We start from the raw sequence: 17,390 nt of genomic DNA, 5'->3' as shown, positions 1-17,390 counted from the left end.
TGTGTTTTTGAAGCTTTACCCATACTAGGGAGTAAAAGTAAGAATATTATGGCTTTCTGCTGCATCAATTTGACCGTTTATTCATTCTCTGTTGCAAGTGACCAAACTTTATTTATTAATGCTATTCTAAATTGGTGGAGTACCCCTTTAAAACCTTATAGAGCCCCTCTGACATGTTATAGGACATGTAAAAAATTATCTGATTTGAATAATAATTTGTGTAATAGCTTCAAGTTTCCAAATCATACTCGTGTAAGTTGAATATTGGTCCGTGATTGGCTTTCAAACTAATTTTGCTCGTACGTACACCACTTACATGGCGATGAATGTGAAAACAACCTTCAAGTACCAAACTCTGCACATACATCATTCTGCACTGTGATGTTCAATGAGCAAGACACGTTTGAGTGGAAGGGGTCTTGAAGGCATTTGCACCTCTGGTCACAGTAGTATCAGTGATGATAAAGCAGATAGTCAGCAAATTTCAGCAAAATACTTCAGTTATATTGTGTTAAATAACTTAATATATTTTAAGTATAGAAAACTAAACTTAAATCGGGATCCCAGGAGCAGTTACTAGAAATTCTTTATTGAATTAAATTATGTACAATCCTGAGAACAAAACGCAGGAAAAAAAGTAGAAAGAATGCTAAAACAAGTCTAAAACATAAATAGATAATAAAAGAATAATGATAAAACAAAGTAAGGATGGTTTAACAAATACATTAAAGGCGATAGAGTAATTTTCAGAGTTCCAGTTGTCCAGCAGATGGAGACTGAGCATAAACTGTATATAAAGATGGACGAAAAGTGAAGCCAAAACATCTCGATTGCCCCCTGGTGGCTGCCTGCAGTATAGTTTATAAACCCCGCCCCCTCCATGTTAGCGGATGGGACATGAGACAAACTAAAAAAGTACACGTCAAATACTCGTCACTACTGCGCGGACTCTGGCTCCAAATGACGTCACCAGCGCAAGATGGCAGCTCCCGTATCCGGGATATTTTGGCTTCATGTTTGTACTGTGGGAGGAAGTGGAGACGCGTCGTCCATCTATGAGACAGAGATCCATTAAGGAACGCCCACCCATCATCGGGCAACATAACGTCATTGGGCCTTATCCAGGAAGTAGAAAACATCAACAATCCTTCCAGGTTCCAGGCTAGGGCGAAGTGTCAGTGTAGCCTAGCAGCGAGGTAGCTAAGGTTGATTTTCTCGGGTATTTCGCAGATTTGTTTTATTTTCTTTTGTAATTAGTTTGTTGTAGCATCCCAGATATGTCGTTGCTCGGTAAGCTATTTGGAGGAGGAGGAAAAGGAGCAAAGGGACCCAGCCCACAGGAGGCGATCCAGAAACTCCGAGAGACGGAGGAGATGCTAACGAAGAAACAGGAATTTCTAGAGAAAAAGATCGAACAGGAACTGCAAATTGCCAAGAAGAACGGCACGAAAAACAAAAGAGGTGAGATATCAGGGCGTATTTTCTGATAGTTTCTACTCTTTATCATAAAATAACCTGGTCAATTACCCTAAGCTAAATGTTAGCACGTTAGCTAAGTTGGCTAACGTTAACTTTCCCGAGCTGTCATAACTGTTGGCAGCCTCATCTAGCGTCGTTATCACGGCCAGGGTTGCCACTCGAGATAAGTGAATGTTTGTCGATTTTGCATGAGTTTTGATTATGTGATTATTGATTATCGTTAACTTATTTTCATTGAGGTAGCCTTGTCTTTTTCCAGCTTATCTCTGGTGATCATGTTTTCGTCTGATTGATAAGTGGCCATTTAAAAATCAAAAGACTTGGTGTGGCAGGTGATACAGCTGCAGTTAGATGTCCTACTGCAGATAGACTGGCAATAAAGTTACTGGCTCTGTGTGTCAGGACAAGGGTTGAGCATTGGAGTTGCACATATTAAAAGGACGTGATATCACTGTCAGATAGGTGGGCGTGTTTGCGCCTTGGTCAGAAGTCTGTATACAAACCTACAGATCTCCAGCGGGTCCTACATCTGCCTGATAGATTATTATATAAGCTAATAATGCCAGAAACAAATACCCATAAACTTAACGTTGTTTATCTCTAGTAATGGTGAGCAATATGGAAACAGAAATATTACAGTAACCAGAAGACCCTATTCTGACACTAGTACAACATGATACAAATATAATAAAGAGATAGGTCTGTTAGGGCACCTGTTAACTGCTCTAGTTGATGTAAAGCACATTTGACATCAGCTAGAGCAAGGAAGCCAAACTTAGAATGTTGTTGGCAAAGTTTGATATTTAGGCCTGAGGATGGCATTAGAGCAAAGCACTTGGAGTGTCTAAAATGAAAGTGTTTTGCACTTAGGGGATAATGAATGTGGTGAGTTGGCTATTGAATTTATTGAGTATTACTTGTGTGCAAATGGACACTTTGGGCTAGAATGAATATCAAGGGGTCACCAAATATGGTAGTATAAATCCTCTGGCACCATGAATATCCGTAGTGTATAATTTGGAAGTCTGGGCAGTAGTAGTTTTGTTATGCATGAAAGTGTTGATTAAAGGTAAAATTTTGACCTGACAGTGGTGCAAAACAATAGTTCAGGGGGTCTCGTAATTTAATGGAGATCATCCCTCATAAGTACAAATACCCAAACCAAATTTCATGCCAACTTGACCAATAGTTACTGAGATATGTTTCTCTCGACCTAAGTGTTGGACAGACTGACCAATGGATTATTGTTGTTACAATGATATGGTATAAATTAATATTACCCTGCCCCACCTTATACTTAAGGTTATCCATCAAGTGAAGAATCACTGGTTGATACTCAGTTGATAAAGAAGTTGCAGACCCCTTGTACCCTTTTACAGTGCATTCAATTAAAAAAAGCTTTGTTCTTGTACTTGGCTTGAATTATTTCCTCCTCCAACTCCACAAAGGTTGACAGAATTAGTCAACCCTGCATGACGCTCTCTGATAGTTTCACTACAGCATCAGGTGTGAGTTAGTGGTTGTGGTCATGTGACTGCTGTGGCTAATTCATTTCTCCTTTCCACTTTTTCCATTTCATCAGCCAAGCGCCATTCACAAGCTATATGTAATTGTCCACCTTGTTGATTTAACTGTCACTAACATACTAGATTAGTGTGTAAGCATTTTATTTATGATTCCACTCAGCGGTGAATCACTGTACTTTCACAGAGCAGAAGATATGGTGCCGACTACTGCAAATGTTTAACCATTTATTCTGGCAATAATTCCTGTATGAGGACAAAACAATCCCCTTGATTCACAGCTTTACGTCACTGTTATTCAATTACATTTCTACATAATCAATCTATTTTTGTGACAATCTATTCATCTTGATTCCCTTCTGTCTTTCTCTCCTCAGCGGCTCTGCAGGCCTTGAAAAGAAAGAAACGGTATGAGAAGCAGCTCGCTCAGATTGACGGCACGCTGTCGACCATTGAGTTCCAGAGAGAGGCTCTGGAGAATGCCAACACCAACACTGAAGTGCTCAAGAACATGGGCTTCGCTGCCAAGGCCATGAAGTCTGCCCATGAAAACATGTAAGAGCGGGCACCCGGGCACTGATAAAGTTAAACGATTGGCTGAAGTGAAACCTGTTTATGAAAATAGTATATTTGTAGCCTGCTGCTTCTAAATTGCCTTCATGAGACTACAGGGGGAAAAAAAGATTCAGTCTGCTATAAATCAATAGAAAGATTATGAGGAATATGCTTTGCTCATAACAAAATACAGAGGATTTGACCCATATGCAGTAATACCTCCCTAATCCAAACCCAACAGCAAAAACAGAAAAAATAATATGAAGAAATTATAATAAAAACAGGCATTCATAAACATTTCCCTGCTAAAATACTTCTAACTTATATATGAAATGGGCAACATCAGTAGTTGCACATGTGAGGTAATTGCTGCACGCCTTATGCGTCACTCTGCCCACTTATCAGTATGTATAGGTACATGAGGCTTGGTTAAAATTCAGTTTTACTCACATATGAATTCTCCCCTGCTTGTTGTTTCAGGGACATTGACAAGGTGGACGACCTGATGCAGGACATTACAGAGCAGCAGGAGCTGGCCCAGGAAATCTCTGACGCCATCTCTAAACCTGTCGGCTTTGGAGAGGAGTTTGATGAGGTGGGTGATGGTTTTCAAATATTTAAATTTATTTTTTTTATTTTTTTTACAGTTGTGTAAAAAAATTGGGTAATTTAACATTACAGATCTTTCCACACCTGACCCAGAAATATTACTGGTCGTCAGCTGAGGACGTTTTTTTTTTTTTTTTTTTTTTCTTCTGAGTTTAACACACAATAATGAATGATGGACTGATGATAACACATGGTTAACCCGGGAGAGCAAAGTTCAGCATCATCCTTGATGCTGCCCAGTGTTGTTTTGTGACCCAGGCTAAACACAGTTTGTTGTGTTTCTTGAGTCATTACTCTGGCATTAAGGCTGTTGAATCAGCCTTATTTTTGAATGCTCTTATTCATAGACCAACTTCACCACAATTGATGGTATTCACTATATGCTCATTCTCAAATTCTCAGTCAACTGATAAAGTATTTTAAATAAACTCTCAGCGAGACGTTTTAATAAGTGGACAGACGCACAAGATTAGGACCAGATTATACCACCACACACTAATTTTGAAAATTAAAATAAAACTGACAAATTTAATCTGTGATGTTTTATTACGATCAATATCTTTTGTGGGTTTTGGTGTTGCAGAATTAGTTTGTGTTTGTCCTCATCATGATGATTGCTTTCTTTCTCAGGATGAGTTGCTGGCAGAGCTGGATGAGCTGGAACAGGAGGAGCTGGACAAAAACCTGCTGGAGATCGGGGGATCAGAGAACGTCCCCCTCCCCAACGTGCCTTCTACTTCATTGCCTTCCAGACCTGGTAAGAGCCTTTCGAAAAACTGATATAACAACTCTGTGAGCCTGACTGCAGCATATTTTTTTTTGTTTTGTTTAGGGAATAGTTCAACATTTTGGGAAATATGGTTATCCATACAAATATGTTTAGAGCCTAACTAACTGCAGACAGGTACTGCTGGTAGAGAGGAGGGACTGGTTGATGTCAGCCTCAAAGTCTACAAGAATTTAACTCATTTTCAGATACATAGCTAATTAGTCTCAACCGTTATGTTAGCGTTCATAACAATTTGCTATTAGCATAACAAGCTCCATATGGGTATGGGTATGTGGATTAAGAGGGGACAGCGAGTTGATTGCGGGGAAAGCGGTCAAAGAAATCTAATTTCTGCAAGTTTATGTTCTGCTTGTTCAGCATGTGTTTGATAAATTACTTGTACTGTCTCCCTTACTGGCGGATTTATTTGCATGTATGGAGCATTTGAGTCGTTGTCGACTCAAAGTAAAATATAACTTAAAAGTCAGTTTCATTCTTTCCACTGTGGCCCCTCTGTGCTCTGCTGTCCCCCTGTCTGATGTCTGATGTGTGTGTGTGTGTGTGTGTGTGTAGCTCAGCCCTGCCCTCGTGTAAACAGGCAGCAGCACAAAGAGCAGAGGAGAGAAGAACAAATCCCCATACAGACCAGGGTTTTAAGTGCCATCCCTAGTCCACAGCCATGCTCCGCATTATTGGATTTAATTATCGGCTGAAATTCCATTATTGGAACAATAATTAAATTTTCTAACTTATCGGCCACCAATATATCCTGCCTCCCTTGTACAGACACGAGAGTGATATCAATATTCTCATCTAACTCTCCACTAGAAGGCAAACAAACAAACAATTTCCCAAAATGTTGAACGCTTGCTTTAAGCTCAGCTGTTAAAGTAAAGGTTTGTCACTCCGGAGATCCCAGCTTCTGATTCTGGTTCAGGATGAGGTCTTGAAACCAGCTGAGATCAGCTAAACGTAACCGTACCAATTCCTTCACGTCTCTCACAGCTTTTTTTCCCCCCTGTCTTTTCACCCCCAAAGCCAAGAAAGAGGAGGACGAGGACGACATGGAGGACCTGCAGCGCTGGGCGATGGAAGCCATGTAAATGTGGCATCTGCCACATGATATCTGCATCAGAGAGAAAAGAGGAAGAAACAAGGGGGAATGAATGGACTGATAGGATGTTGTGTATGAGTATTTTTGTGTGTCTGAGGAGAACTGACCATCTACTTTATGTAACACTACAAAAAAAGCAAAAATGCTGTAGTCTCTCTTTTCCTGTCCCCTTCTTAAATATGGAGACCCCTGGGTGCTTAGGGGCTTTTATATTGAAGCTCTATCTACTTTACCATGGCAAAGTCACCTAATATATTTACCCTTGAATTTAACACAATACTAGCCACTTCTTGGTCCTCGTACTGGGCAAGGCTATTTCAGTGCCCACAGAGTTCATATTGAAGTGTAACATTATGAGCTCTGTGGGGCGATAAAAGAGTTGTTGTCAGATTAGTGTTACAGACTGTGTGGCGTTGTTAACGTCACTGGATGACAGGGGAATTTTCATGGGAGTTTAATCCTAAAAGATCTGTTTCCAACTCACATATTTACCTGTATTTGTGGCGTTAAACTTGCTGGATGTTTTTATTTTTTCCTTCTTGACAAAAATAACAATCCTTTGCTCTCTGTTTTTTGTTAACTGCTCTTGAAAATAGGAGAACAGCTGAGCATGAGCTGGGTGATGAAGCTACGAGCTGTGTGTTTGCCAGAATCCGTACCTCTTCTTTTGTTTCAGGCTGCGTGCTTTTTCCCTTAACCCCCCCCGGCCTCCTGTCGCCATTTCAGCGACTTCTTCCTCCCTCAAAGGCGTTCTCACCAGTGGTTCTTGTTATTTGGTGTAAATATCCCAAATGTGTCTCTTTTTATATACTGTATTTCTGCCGTCACTGAGAGGTTCTGTTGAGGTTGTGTGAAGCATGCAACAATGGGAAATCACAATACAGATCACAATAGAAAGAGAGATGTTAAACCTAACACTTTCATCCTGCTCTGTCTGTCTCGGTCCTTCTCATAAGGGTTTTTGTTTCAAATTGTATAATGTTAAAAAAAATAATAATAATAAACTATTGTCACACCTTTATTAACTGCATCTTGAAGGAGCTGGTGGTTTATAAAAGATTAGATTATAGTCAATCTACAACATCAGCATTTTGGAATTTAAAGAGGTATTTCCTTTAGTTTTTCAAAGTCATGATGTACGTTTTTTACATAGAAAAAAAAACAACACAAGGATGGATGGACAAGCATGTTTGCATTTCTATGTTTTATTTATCCAGATGAGAATATTATTTGCAAAATCATTAAAGGTTTTCAATTCTTTTACTTTAGTGGAAGCTGTATCTTTTCACTTTGTCATCGTGTGATATCAGTATATTTTATTGTCATAGTTTAACACTTACTGTATAGTCGTGCTGGGAAACTGCTGTGATTTAGAATATAATGAGATGAATGGGTACAACAGCGTTTTAGACTTGAGGCTCACAGAATATTAATTTGTACCCTTGACCAGTAAGATTGTTAGGGGTCCCAGGGGTAGCTTAGTTTAAACTCAAGACATTTTGATTGTAGGTCTTTTCAAACTGATGCACTTAACATTCAGTTCTACTGCTCAAATTAGGGCTGCAATTAACAATCATTTTCATTATCCATTAAACTGCTGATTATGTTCTTGATCAATTAATCGTTTTGTCATTTATAATTGTGAAAAATGCCCATCATCATTTTCCAGAGCCCTAGGTGATGTCTTCAGTTTGAATGTTTTGTCCAACCAGGTGCCCAAAACCCGAAGATATTTAATTTACTATCAAAGAAGACAAAGAAAAGGCCAATAGGCCAATCATTTTAGTTGTAATTCATATTAACACAGAAAGAAACAAAGATGTAGGCCATTGTCTACACTGTGAGTCAAACATTTTGATAAATCTCAAGCAACATATGAGTAAATACATTCTAAGTACACTAAAATTAAGAAAATGTAAGTAATGAGATAGTATGAGGCACCTGTAGCAGTAACTATATTCGTCCTGCTGGCGATGCTAACTGTTCACAGGTTTTAGATTAAAGTTTTTGGTTCAGAACTCTTTCTTGATGCCTTATTGATACTCATAGTGTTTACATGTTCAGGTTTGTTCATAATGGTATGATTGGGGCTTTAAATTATACTTATTAGAGACATACTGTAACATTGGTAGGGAAGAGAAGAATAATTGTGATTATCTTCAATATTCTGCTAACACATACATAATATATATGTATTATATAAACTGTTACTTTGTTGTAATTCCGTTTTCTGTAATGGAATATATCCTTTATAAGTCTACAAGCTCACAATGTACAAATTTAGCAACAGATTTGGTTGTGCAATTTTGCTCTTGAACACTTCCGAACTGGAATGCCTGTCGCAAAGTAACGACGTCGGGATTTAGTGACTTCGCGCCTGCGTCCTGTGGATCCAACGCTGATGCAAGAAATTTTCGGCGCAGCAGTGTGGGGCTGATCGAGGAAGAAAAAGTAGCCAGATTTCGGTCACTTTTCAGTTCGCAAACATGTCAGGAGACGAGGTAAGTCATCCCGGTTTATCCGCGATTCAGTCTGTGTCAGTGTGTAGACTTGTTGGGTGAAATTAGATGAATTATCCAATCTGATCGGCGTTGAGGATGACTTTGGGCCTCGACACTGCTGCTCCCCTCCCTGTCCGCACCAGCTCTCACATGGCTGCAGCTGAGCTAACAACGGCCCGACCAACGAAAATGACAGGAAAATATCCAGCACACCACTTTATCACGATCCATCACACCATGCAGATTATTAATACTCACCGTGTTTTATCAATCCGCCCTGTCTCATCTGTTGGATAACTCAAGATGAAGGGCTGAAGTTAGCTAGCTAGTGTTAGCTTGCCATTAACTAAGCTGCGGCGCTAACGGTTAGTGTTCTGTAACGTTAACTGTTACCAGAAACAAAAAGCTAACAAGGTTTAACGTTGACTCTGTTTAGTCTAGCTATATGGACAGTTGGTTTTACACTAAGACAGAGTCGTGAAAGAAATAACCGCCAGAATTATGCTGGTCAACATTATCAAAATTGAATATCACGAAATGTGTTTTTTTTTCTGTAACTGTATACGGATTCTTAACGTTGAATCAATTTAACGTTGTGACTGGAATTTGAGATGTCCGTTGGTGTTTAAGAAAATAGTTTCACGTGATTTTGTTAATTTATATACAGTCTATGCCATTAACTAGTTGTTCATATGGGTACGATGACATATATGATGAAATATAGTTACCTGAGATAACTATAGTCATTAAGACGAAGAAGAGTATCACAATATTGCACAGCCAAATCCCAAATAATATCACGTCTCATATCACAACATCAGTATTATCGATTTTTACAGTTGTCACACAAAATACTCGTTTCTTAATGGCTGGCATTAGTCTGTGGTGCTGCAACTCCATTTTTTTTGTCCAACAAACATTCAAAAATCTCATATAAGAGTCTGGATCCAGAGAATTTCTGGCATTTTTGCTAAACATGACATAAATGGAAATTAATTTTGCAGATTAATTTTCTGTTGATTGACTGACTACTCAATTAATGAACTGTTTGTTCCAGCTTTAGTCACTTGATATTCTATTAAAGGACACTTCAATAAGTGCTGGTGAGCAGTTGAATCACTGTTTTAAATCAAGGTGCAAAATATGTTAAACTGCAACTAAATATATAACACTTATGTATCATTTAATGTTACCAGTTGACTTTCATTGGTGAAACTAATTATGTGTTTAATTGATGACAAACACTCTGTAAATGGCAAGTGGCCTTGGTATAAGAGTGATAATACACTCAGGTGACCTGATATATGAAAATAACTATATATACTGGAACACATTGTCCTGTTACCATAATTTTTCTACAGTTGTCAGACGTATCAGTATTTAAACCAGTTGATGATGGCCAAAAAGAAAGCGGCTGGCTGAACTGCAATTTGTCAGAATGGTCTGCCAGGTTATTGAAACACACAGGATTTCTTCCATGGGAAAAACTGTTAGAAACTTGTCACAGTAGAACCATGTTGACCATCATTTCATAGTCTTGTCAGCAGTTGTAAAGCCTGATTTTCTCTCTTCTTCTTCTCTCCTTCAGATGATTTTCGATCCCAACATGACCAAGAAAAAGAAGAAGAAGAAGAAGCCCTTCATGCTGGATGAGGACGGAGGAGAGGGGGTAGGAGGAGAAGAGGCTAAAGAGGTGGAGGCAAAGGAGGCAGAACCAGAGGCTGGAGATGACAGGGAGCTGGATCTGGATGAAGATGAAGGCAGGAAGAAAGGTTATAAGAGAAAATAGAGATGCTCACATCTAAAGCCCCAGTTTGAGGGATGTTAAGCCGTACACTTAACTGCCAGCCTGCATTAAGTTAGAATTAAGCAGGGTTTGTTTTATCTTCTCTAGAGCCATCCGATGATTTAAACGACCTGAACTTCTTCAACCAGAAGAAAAAGAAGAAGAAACCCAAGAAAGTATTTGATAATGATGTCGAGGAGGGATTAAAGGTCAGTCACTACTAAACCACAACCAGTTTTTCTTCTTTCTCCTCTCCTCATCACTACATAGGCTGTGTATTTCAATTTGCTTCCATCCTCTCTGTCCTTCTGACCCTTTCACATCAGCACTTCTTGTTCCACTTCTACCATTCAGGGTTTTTCCTAGGGTGTGACTACGCACGACAGTAAGCATGATCGGTCGGCGTACAGTAATGAGTCTGTTTTACCTTATTTGACAGAAATCAATGCATTTTCCTGTTATTTCTGACCATTTGATAAATAAATGTATGGCTGTACAGTGTCTTTTTTTTATTTATTTATTTTTTTCTATAACATACAAAGCTCATAAGAGAGGGAGCCGCGTTAGCGAGAACAAAGCAGTGAAACAGAGAAATAAAATGTTATTTTCCGATTGTTTCACTGCGGTTACGTTCTAAAGCGCAAATGAACACGGCCACACCTCTGCACAACCCTGTGGGAAGGCGCCACATTGCCGGATTTTGTGTGAATGTAGCCAAAGCCACGCTACATATTGTCCGCTGTGCCTGCTATGGCTCTCTCGGCTCAGCCCCACCCTCTGGTCGTTACGTTTTTATAGTGTCCTGGCTTTTATTTTGAGAAATCACAGGAAGTCCTCTCTCCCATTAGCGCTAGCTTCACAGCGGAGCTTTCAGAACCAGTCCAAAGCTGCTATATTTTACACATACGCCAGCCGCGTGTTTGCAATATAGCGGCTGTGGATGAGAGGGGAGTTGACTGCTGGAAGTTGAATCAGAAATATTGATCCCCAAGGGGAAACTCTTTTGTTACAGCAGCTCACTATCACGTCAGTGCACACAGGAATAGAAGTTCTAAGCAAATCAAAATATAATACACTATAAGATAAAGCAAGATAAATGAAGTACAAAGTGAATATAAGTATAAAATTAAAATAAGTGTAAAGTACAAAAGATGTCGTATTTAAGTTTATGTTCTGCTTGTTCAACAGTTGTTGATAAATTGCTATTAAACATTCGGATTGGATTTGAATAGCTAATTTTATTCTCAATTCTTATCATTTTGCCGCTGGTGATTTTCCTTTGGTGCTGGCTAAAACCTCTTTCGGGGGTGCCAAAAATTCCTCGATGCAGGAAAAACCCTGCCATTGCTTTCCCATTTCTTGTCTTAACCACATTCACGTGGTTATTGCTTATCATCTCTTCACTGAATTTCACTTCTGATTGGTCTAATTCAGGAGCTGAAAATTGAAGGAGAGCAGACAGAGGTGCAGGAGGAGGACAACGTGGACCTGATGCTTCCTACCAAAAAGAAGAAGTCAAAGAAAGTAGACTTTGATGAGGGAGAGATACTGGAAAAGGATGACGGTGAGAAGTCACACATCTTTTAAACTAGAGAACTAAAGGAAGACAAGTGTACTAATAGGTTTGTATGATGTGTTTCTAGCACTGGAGGACGATGAGGGGAAGAACAACGATGGAATCTCATTCAGCTCCTCCTTGGGACCAGCCTGGGCCGGCTCTGAAAGAGACTACACTTATGATGAGGTAGGACAGCTGTAAACTAACACACACACACAACCAAGACTCAGCCATAAACAAATAACCCATAGTTAATTCGGCATACTTTTAATGGTGTCAATTTGCCAAAATGTAAACAATACAGGCTAAAATAACAGGCCTCAAGTTGTAGCCCACAGCTAATTCACTGACTTCATGGCAACATCATACTTATTACTTTACAAAGGCTCCGAATGTCCCATCGACATGGTTATTATATTCCTGGAATACTGACACACTCCTCTGTCCGTCCAATTTATATACAGACATTTGCCCTGTTTTGAAAACCTGTAGACATACAGTCAACAATTAAAATTTTAAAGATCTTATCCTAATGTAAACATGGTTGGTGTCAACTACAGTTGGTGTAACTCTCTGCGTCATCTCTGTCTCAGCTCCTGAACAGAGTCTTCAACATCATGAGAGAAAAGAACCCAGACATGGTGGCTGGAGAGAAGAGGAAGTTCGTGATGAAGCCTCCTCAGGTGGTCCGAGTGGGAACCAAGAAAACCTCCTTCGTTAACTTCACAGACATCTGCAAACTGTGAGCCTCCCATTCTCCCACCTAATACACACTGACCTCAAACACTGTTACTGTCAATCCCAGTTCACATAGAGCTTGACTAAAACCAATTCAGCTGATTCCAGCCTTGTGTCAAACTCTGTTCTCTTCTTTTTGTGAAATATGATGACTAATGGTTTGTTAGACACCAATACTACATTTTTAAAGTGCTATCTACAAACTGACCTTTCATGAACTTCATCACAGGTTGCATCGTCAGCCTAAACATCTCCTTGCTTTCCTGTTGGCTGAGCTTGGAACAAGGTACGTTTTTGTATTTACAATGATGAAATTCATAAATATACAGTAATTGGATTTTGTGTCAATTTTAGGCCCTAGTTCTCAAATGAAAGGAAATATTTCTGTGTGCACTGTTATGAAAGTTTGATTTGTGTTTTTGCTTTGTGCCTTTTGTCTGTTAACAGTGGTTCCATAGACGGAAATAACCAGCTTGTGATCAAAGGCAGATTTCAACAGAAACAGATAGAAAATGTGTTGAGAAGATATATCAGTAAGTAGCAATTAAACCTACTCTTTTCATTAGACTCTTAATGCTTTGGTTTTGTGCATGAGCAGTAGGGCTGGGTTTAAAAAAAGCAATTTTCCGATTCAAATCGATCTTCATTTGAATTATCTGATACCAATTCATAAAATCAGAGATCGATCTTTGTGTCCATAGGTTATGGCATTTTTTTGTGTGTGTTTATTTATTTTTTTTCTGGCAGAGAAGTGCTGGCAGGGCGCTGGAGTGAAGCGCTGTGCGGTGAGAGAGAAAACCGATGCGTGTGGGTTTTGTTTCTATGACAAGCAGATTGACATTAGCTAGGTAACTAAAAAGAGAAGAAGGGGGGGAAAAAACACCCAGGTCAGAAAGTGGTGTTTACCCGTATTTTTTCGCTGTATGAGGCTGGGATGTAGCCGGTTTCCCCCGAGCTGCAGCAGGACCCCAGCCACCATTGTTAGTTGCTCCTCTCCAGGAGAAGCTTTCTCCGGCTGCAAAATACACCGAGTTGGGCTCCGCAGATCGGAAGGCATACCAAGGGTGCAATATTGGAATACTTGGGGAAACTTTACAGATTTGGCTGCTTTCACGTGTTGTGCTGCTAGCTTGATGAACTCTTTCTCTGAGCTAAATACAGCACATCCATGCGCCACACGTAAGGAGAAGGAAGTTCACAATCAGTGCGTATAAATGTTGATACATAACCATGCAGTATTAAAGCGTGAATAACACTAAAATTCTACAACATATTATGCTAATTTACATGTATCGCAGAGGTTTTGTGAGTCGAGTGAAAATCTGCCATTCAGGTCCCCGGGCTCACCTGACTGACTGAGTGAGCAGTCATCAAACAATCTTTTTAACAATGTCAATCTTTCTTTCTAAATGTCAACATTTAGAAATGCAATACTTGAACTGTATATGATTAAGGGACATTATTTCACCTTAAATTTTTCTTTATATATTTATTTATAATGTAATGGTTGGGGAAACACTGGGGCATCTGAGTGGAAATATCAGCTCTGTTATAGGCGATTTAAAGGGTCAATTCTTAATGTAAACATTAATATTTATAATAACGCACCAAGTTAGAGGGTTCCTTGTACAACTTACAGCATTAGTTCTCTGAGAATCTTTTTCATACCCAAGCAAAATTTGTATTGTTAGTCTGTTAGTGTATTGAAATGTCCTAACCGAATCAATATCGAATCGACCTTGTGAATCGGAATCAAATCGATTGGGGAAATCAGTGGCGATATCCAGCTCGGGCCATCAGTTATGTCGGACCCTGACCCACTTCTAAATCCCCTCTGATACGCATCTTTGTTATAACGTTACATTGTTTGAAGGAACTATATCATTAGGTAACTGGACGCAACCGTCACTAATGCTAATGTAGCTCCTCAGGGATTGAAGCTGTTATTTTTCTAACTTTGACTATCTAACCGGTGACAACACACTAGTTAAGGTTGTAAGGACTATGGCTGTCAGTAGTTGTTTTATTTTGGTGAAATATGCAGAACTGTAATTCTATGGCTTATTGTTGTTCGGACGATTAAGCTAAAATAGCTAATATGTGCTAATGTCAGTGTCCGTTTTTTTCCACACTAACTGGCAACTATACCACGTGATACCAACGACATTATACTATTGGCTCACCTTGTTAGAAGCAGGAACCAAACTTCAGACATCTCACAGTGAGATAAACAAACAAAACATTTATTTTGGACCCATCAACATTTTTTTAATTAATTCACAATCTTTTTTCTTTTTAAGTGATGCTTTTATTCCACACCTTTCTAAAAGCTCTGTGGATATATTATATATATATATATATATATATATATATATATATATATTATATCTACATAAATCTACATAAAATCTTAGAAATATAACCTTTTAATAAATCTCTTTATCATTCATCACAACTCTGTCCAGAATTTATCATTCAGGTCTGCACTTGGTCTTGCTCAGCACTACTAAAACTACACAAAGGTTCGGTTGGCAGCAACTGAAAGCAGTCACGCCACAAAAAGTGAGTTGAGGAATTTACACGGGTGCATGTGATTGACACACTGGCCAGTGCACATGTTAAATGTCTCTACTGCACTCATATCAGTTCAATAGAGACAAAATAAATCACATTCAAAGTGTGATTTACAATTAATCAATTTAGAAAAATAACTACTTTATAATCCCCTTGGGAAAATAATTTTTTTCACTGTGTTGCTATTTTATGTAAGGTTTGTTTTTGTTTTTTTAATCAAATCATTAATATTCTATCAAATCAAGTTTGAATTTAACAGCTGATTTATCAGAACAATTATAATTTAAAGGGACGCTCTACTGATTTTACACATTAGTGTCTGTTTACATATCTTGAGTACTACTGCGTATGAAAAAAAATGTAAGCCTTTTGTGGCTCCAGCAGAAGCAGCACGAAATTTGTCAGTTGAAAATGGGGGGGGGGGAAATCTGGAGGTGTGGAGTTAGAAAAAAGTGAGCTTACCAGACCTCTGTAGTCAGCTCCTCATCTCTACTTGAAGCTAGTGGATCGAGGCTACATTAGCTGCAACTAGCATAACACACCCAAATCTCCATCCAAACTGTTGGTGGCCACGTTGTATTGTGGATAATGTAGATGCCAGGTTTTGACAAGGAAGAGGAATGCATGGAATAAAAAAGACTATCTCTGGTTCTCCTGCATCTATTTTTATCTTTTTTAAACTGTCCATCATGAGTCCGACAGTGTTTATAGGAGTGTGGTGAACTCCTGTGAGTACTGCAGTGCTAATAACTGTCTTCTCACCCCTGCAGAGGAATACGTGACGTGTCACACCTGCCGCTCCCCAGAGACCATCCTTCAGAAGGACACTCGCCTCTATTTCCTGCAGTGTGAAACGTGCCACTCCCGCTGCTCCGTCGCCAGCATCAAGACCGGCTTCCAGGCTGTGACGGGCAAGAGGGCGCAGCTCCGCGCCAAAGCCAACTAAAGACCACCGAAACTGGGCTCCACCTTCTCTCTCTGCCTCCCCTTTCCCCTCAGAAGGGCCAAAGCTGGGGTTGGACACCCCTTGCTTCGCTAAAAGGACTCTCTGAATTGAACTGCGGGAGGGTTTGGCTGTTGTTTAGTTGTGTCGTGGCCTGACCAGGCAGGGAGTGGGAGTATCTAAAGCTGACAGATGGGGTTCAGGCACTGTAAGCAGATGATGTGTGCCACATACACTGTTGAATGCATTTAGTTTTTTTTGTCTGGCTGATGAACCCTCCACCTCCTATGTTGTTGTTTTTTTTTTTTCATTTGCTGTGATTCTTGATTCCTGCAAGAAAACCCTGATTTAATATGGCTTGAATCCTTCCTCATTCTTTCTTCTCCCACTTTACATACACCAGACATGAATATTTCTTCGGATAAGGGATACATTTCTCCACAGTGACAGAGCTTAGTTGCTCCAATAATTGTAGCCATGTGGCTCATGTGGTCACCTGTTTATTCTTGAATTCGACATTGCTTAAACTAAAGGCTGTGTTCCTTTTTCTGGTCTGGCCCTAAATCACAAAACTGCCAGTCCAGAATTTCCTGCCCTAGCTTATCAAAGATACATACAGGAAGATTTGTCACTGTAACTAGTCTGTGACAGGCTCCTAACACAGACCTCCTTTTGATCATTTTATAGCGGGAGATGACTACAAAGTCAAACAACTAGGGGTTGATAAAGTGGAGAACACCTTCTCTCTGAAGACTTAAATAGAGATTGTGTGTGATACAGAGACAGAATTATACAGTGTGTTTGTGAGTGCTTTTGTGGCATTGATGAGCCATTGTGTACTTCATAATTTCTTCCTCTTTTGATCTCAACTTCAGAAGTCCAATTCTATCAAACATTGGAGATTTGATTAAAGGGATGTAAAAAATTAATAAAATTCATTTTGTCAAGAAGAGCAGGTTTCTTGAGCTAATAATGCCAGTCCCATAACACAAACACCCAAATGCTTTCCCCTGGAAAAACAGCTTATGAGCAGGCACCTCAGATCAGTCTCCTCTAACAGGTCATTATTTTGTGTGATTCAAGAAATTTAAGCCACAAGCTAGCTAGGATATGAGTTTCAGTCCAGTGATACTGGCTACATGATATTATGTTCTTGTTTGAGAAGAATGTGAATAAGGTCTGGCTGGAATCATTTTAAAACCTGGTTTTTAAAAAAAATAAAATATTCTACTCTCTCTCCA

At 39.4% G+C, this 17,390-nt stretch overlaps 2 protein-coding genes across 3 annotated transcripts; both read left to right on the top strand.

The window, feature by feature from the left end:
• Positions 1 to 1,014: 1,014 nt before the first annotated feature.
• On the top strand, positions 1,015 to 7,317 carry LOC122882723 (charged multivesicular body protein 4b-like). The gene is made up of 5 exons (XM_044210416.1): positions 1,015 to 1,461; positions 3,380 to 3,557; positions 4,038 to 4,152; positions 4,797 to 4,923; positions 5,974 to 7,317. The coding sequence occupies exons 1-5, from the start codon at positions 1,278 to 1,280 to the stop codon at positions 6,036 to 6,038; spliced, it is 669 nt and encodes a 222-aa protein (XP_044066351.1). The 5' UTR covers positions 1,015 to 1,277; the 3' UTR covers positions 6,039 to 7,317.
• A 1,075-nt stretch (positions 7,318 to 8,392) lies between these two features.
• On the top strand, positions 8,393 to 17,390 carry eif2s2 (eukaryotic translation initiation factor 2, subunit 2 beta). 2 transcript variants are annotated; one of them, XM_044210413.1, is made up of 10 exons: positions 8,393 to 8,550; positions 10,139 to 10,322; positions 10,445 to 10,545; positions 11,771 to 11,900; positions 11,980 to 12,080; positions 12,488 to 12,636; positions 12,862 to 12,918; positions 13,080 to 13,165; positions 13,380 to 13,439; positions 15,977 to 17,390. In XM_044210413.1, coding segments are annotated over exons 1-10 (885 nt in total). In that variant the 5' UTR covers positions 8,393 to 8,535; the 3' UTR covers positions 15,979 to 17,390. The 2 variants fall into 2 exon arrangements, with proteins under 2 accessions (XP_044066348.1, XP_044066347.1); XM_044210412.1 differs by lacking the exon at positions 13,380 to 13,439.

This window comes from Siniperca chuatsi, linkage group LG10, assembly GCF_020085105.1.
Source record: "Siniperca chuatsi isolate FFG_IHB_CAS linkage group LG10, ASM2008510v1, whole genome shotgun sequence".
NCBI classification, from domain to species: Eukaryota; Metazoa; Chordata; class Actinopteri; order Centrarchiformes; family Sinipercidae; genus Siniperca; species Siniperca chuatsi.
The sequence above is the reverse complement of the archived record's forward strand: the minus strand, read 5'-3'. Positions and strand labels throughout refer to the sequence as shown.

What these genes read in the sequence shown, in the direction of transcription:
- LOC122882723 (XM_044210416.1), top strand. Translation starts at nt 1,278, where the DNA reads ATGTCGTTGCTCGGTAAGCTATTTGGAGGAGGAGGAAAAGGAGCAAAG. An exon ending in TTGGAGAGGAGTTTGATGAG is followed by an intron (nt 4,153 to 4,796) that starts GTGGGTGATGGT and finishes TTTCTTTCTCAG; the next exon opens with GATGAGTTGCTGGCAGAGCT. An exon ending in TTCATTGCCTTCCAGACCTG is followed by an intron (nt 4,924 to 5,973) that starts GTAAGAGCCTTT and finishes TCACCCCCAAAG; the next exon opens with CCAAGAAAGAGGAGGACGAG.
- eif2s2 (XM_044210412.1), top strand. An exon ending in GATACTGGAAAAGGATGACG is followed by an intron (nt 11,901 to 11,979) that starts GTGAGAAGTCAC and finishes ATGTGTTTCTAG; the next exon opens with CACTGGAGGACGATGAGGGG. An exon ending in TGTGTTGAGAAGATATATCA is followed by an intron (nt 13,166 to 15,976) that starts GTAAGTAGCAAT and finishes TCACCCCTGCAG; the next exon opens with AGGAATACGTGACGTGTCAC.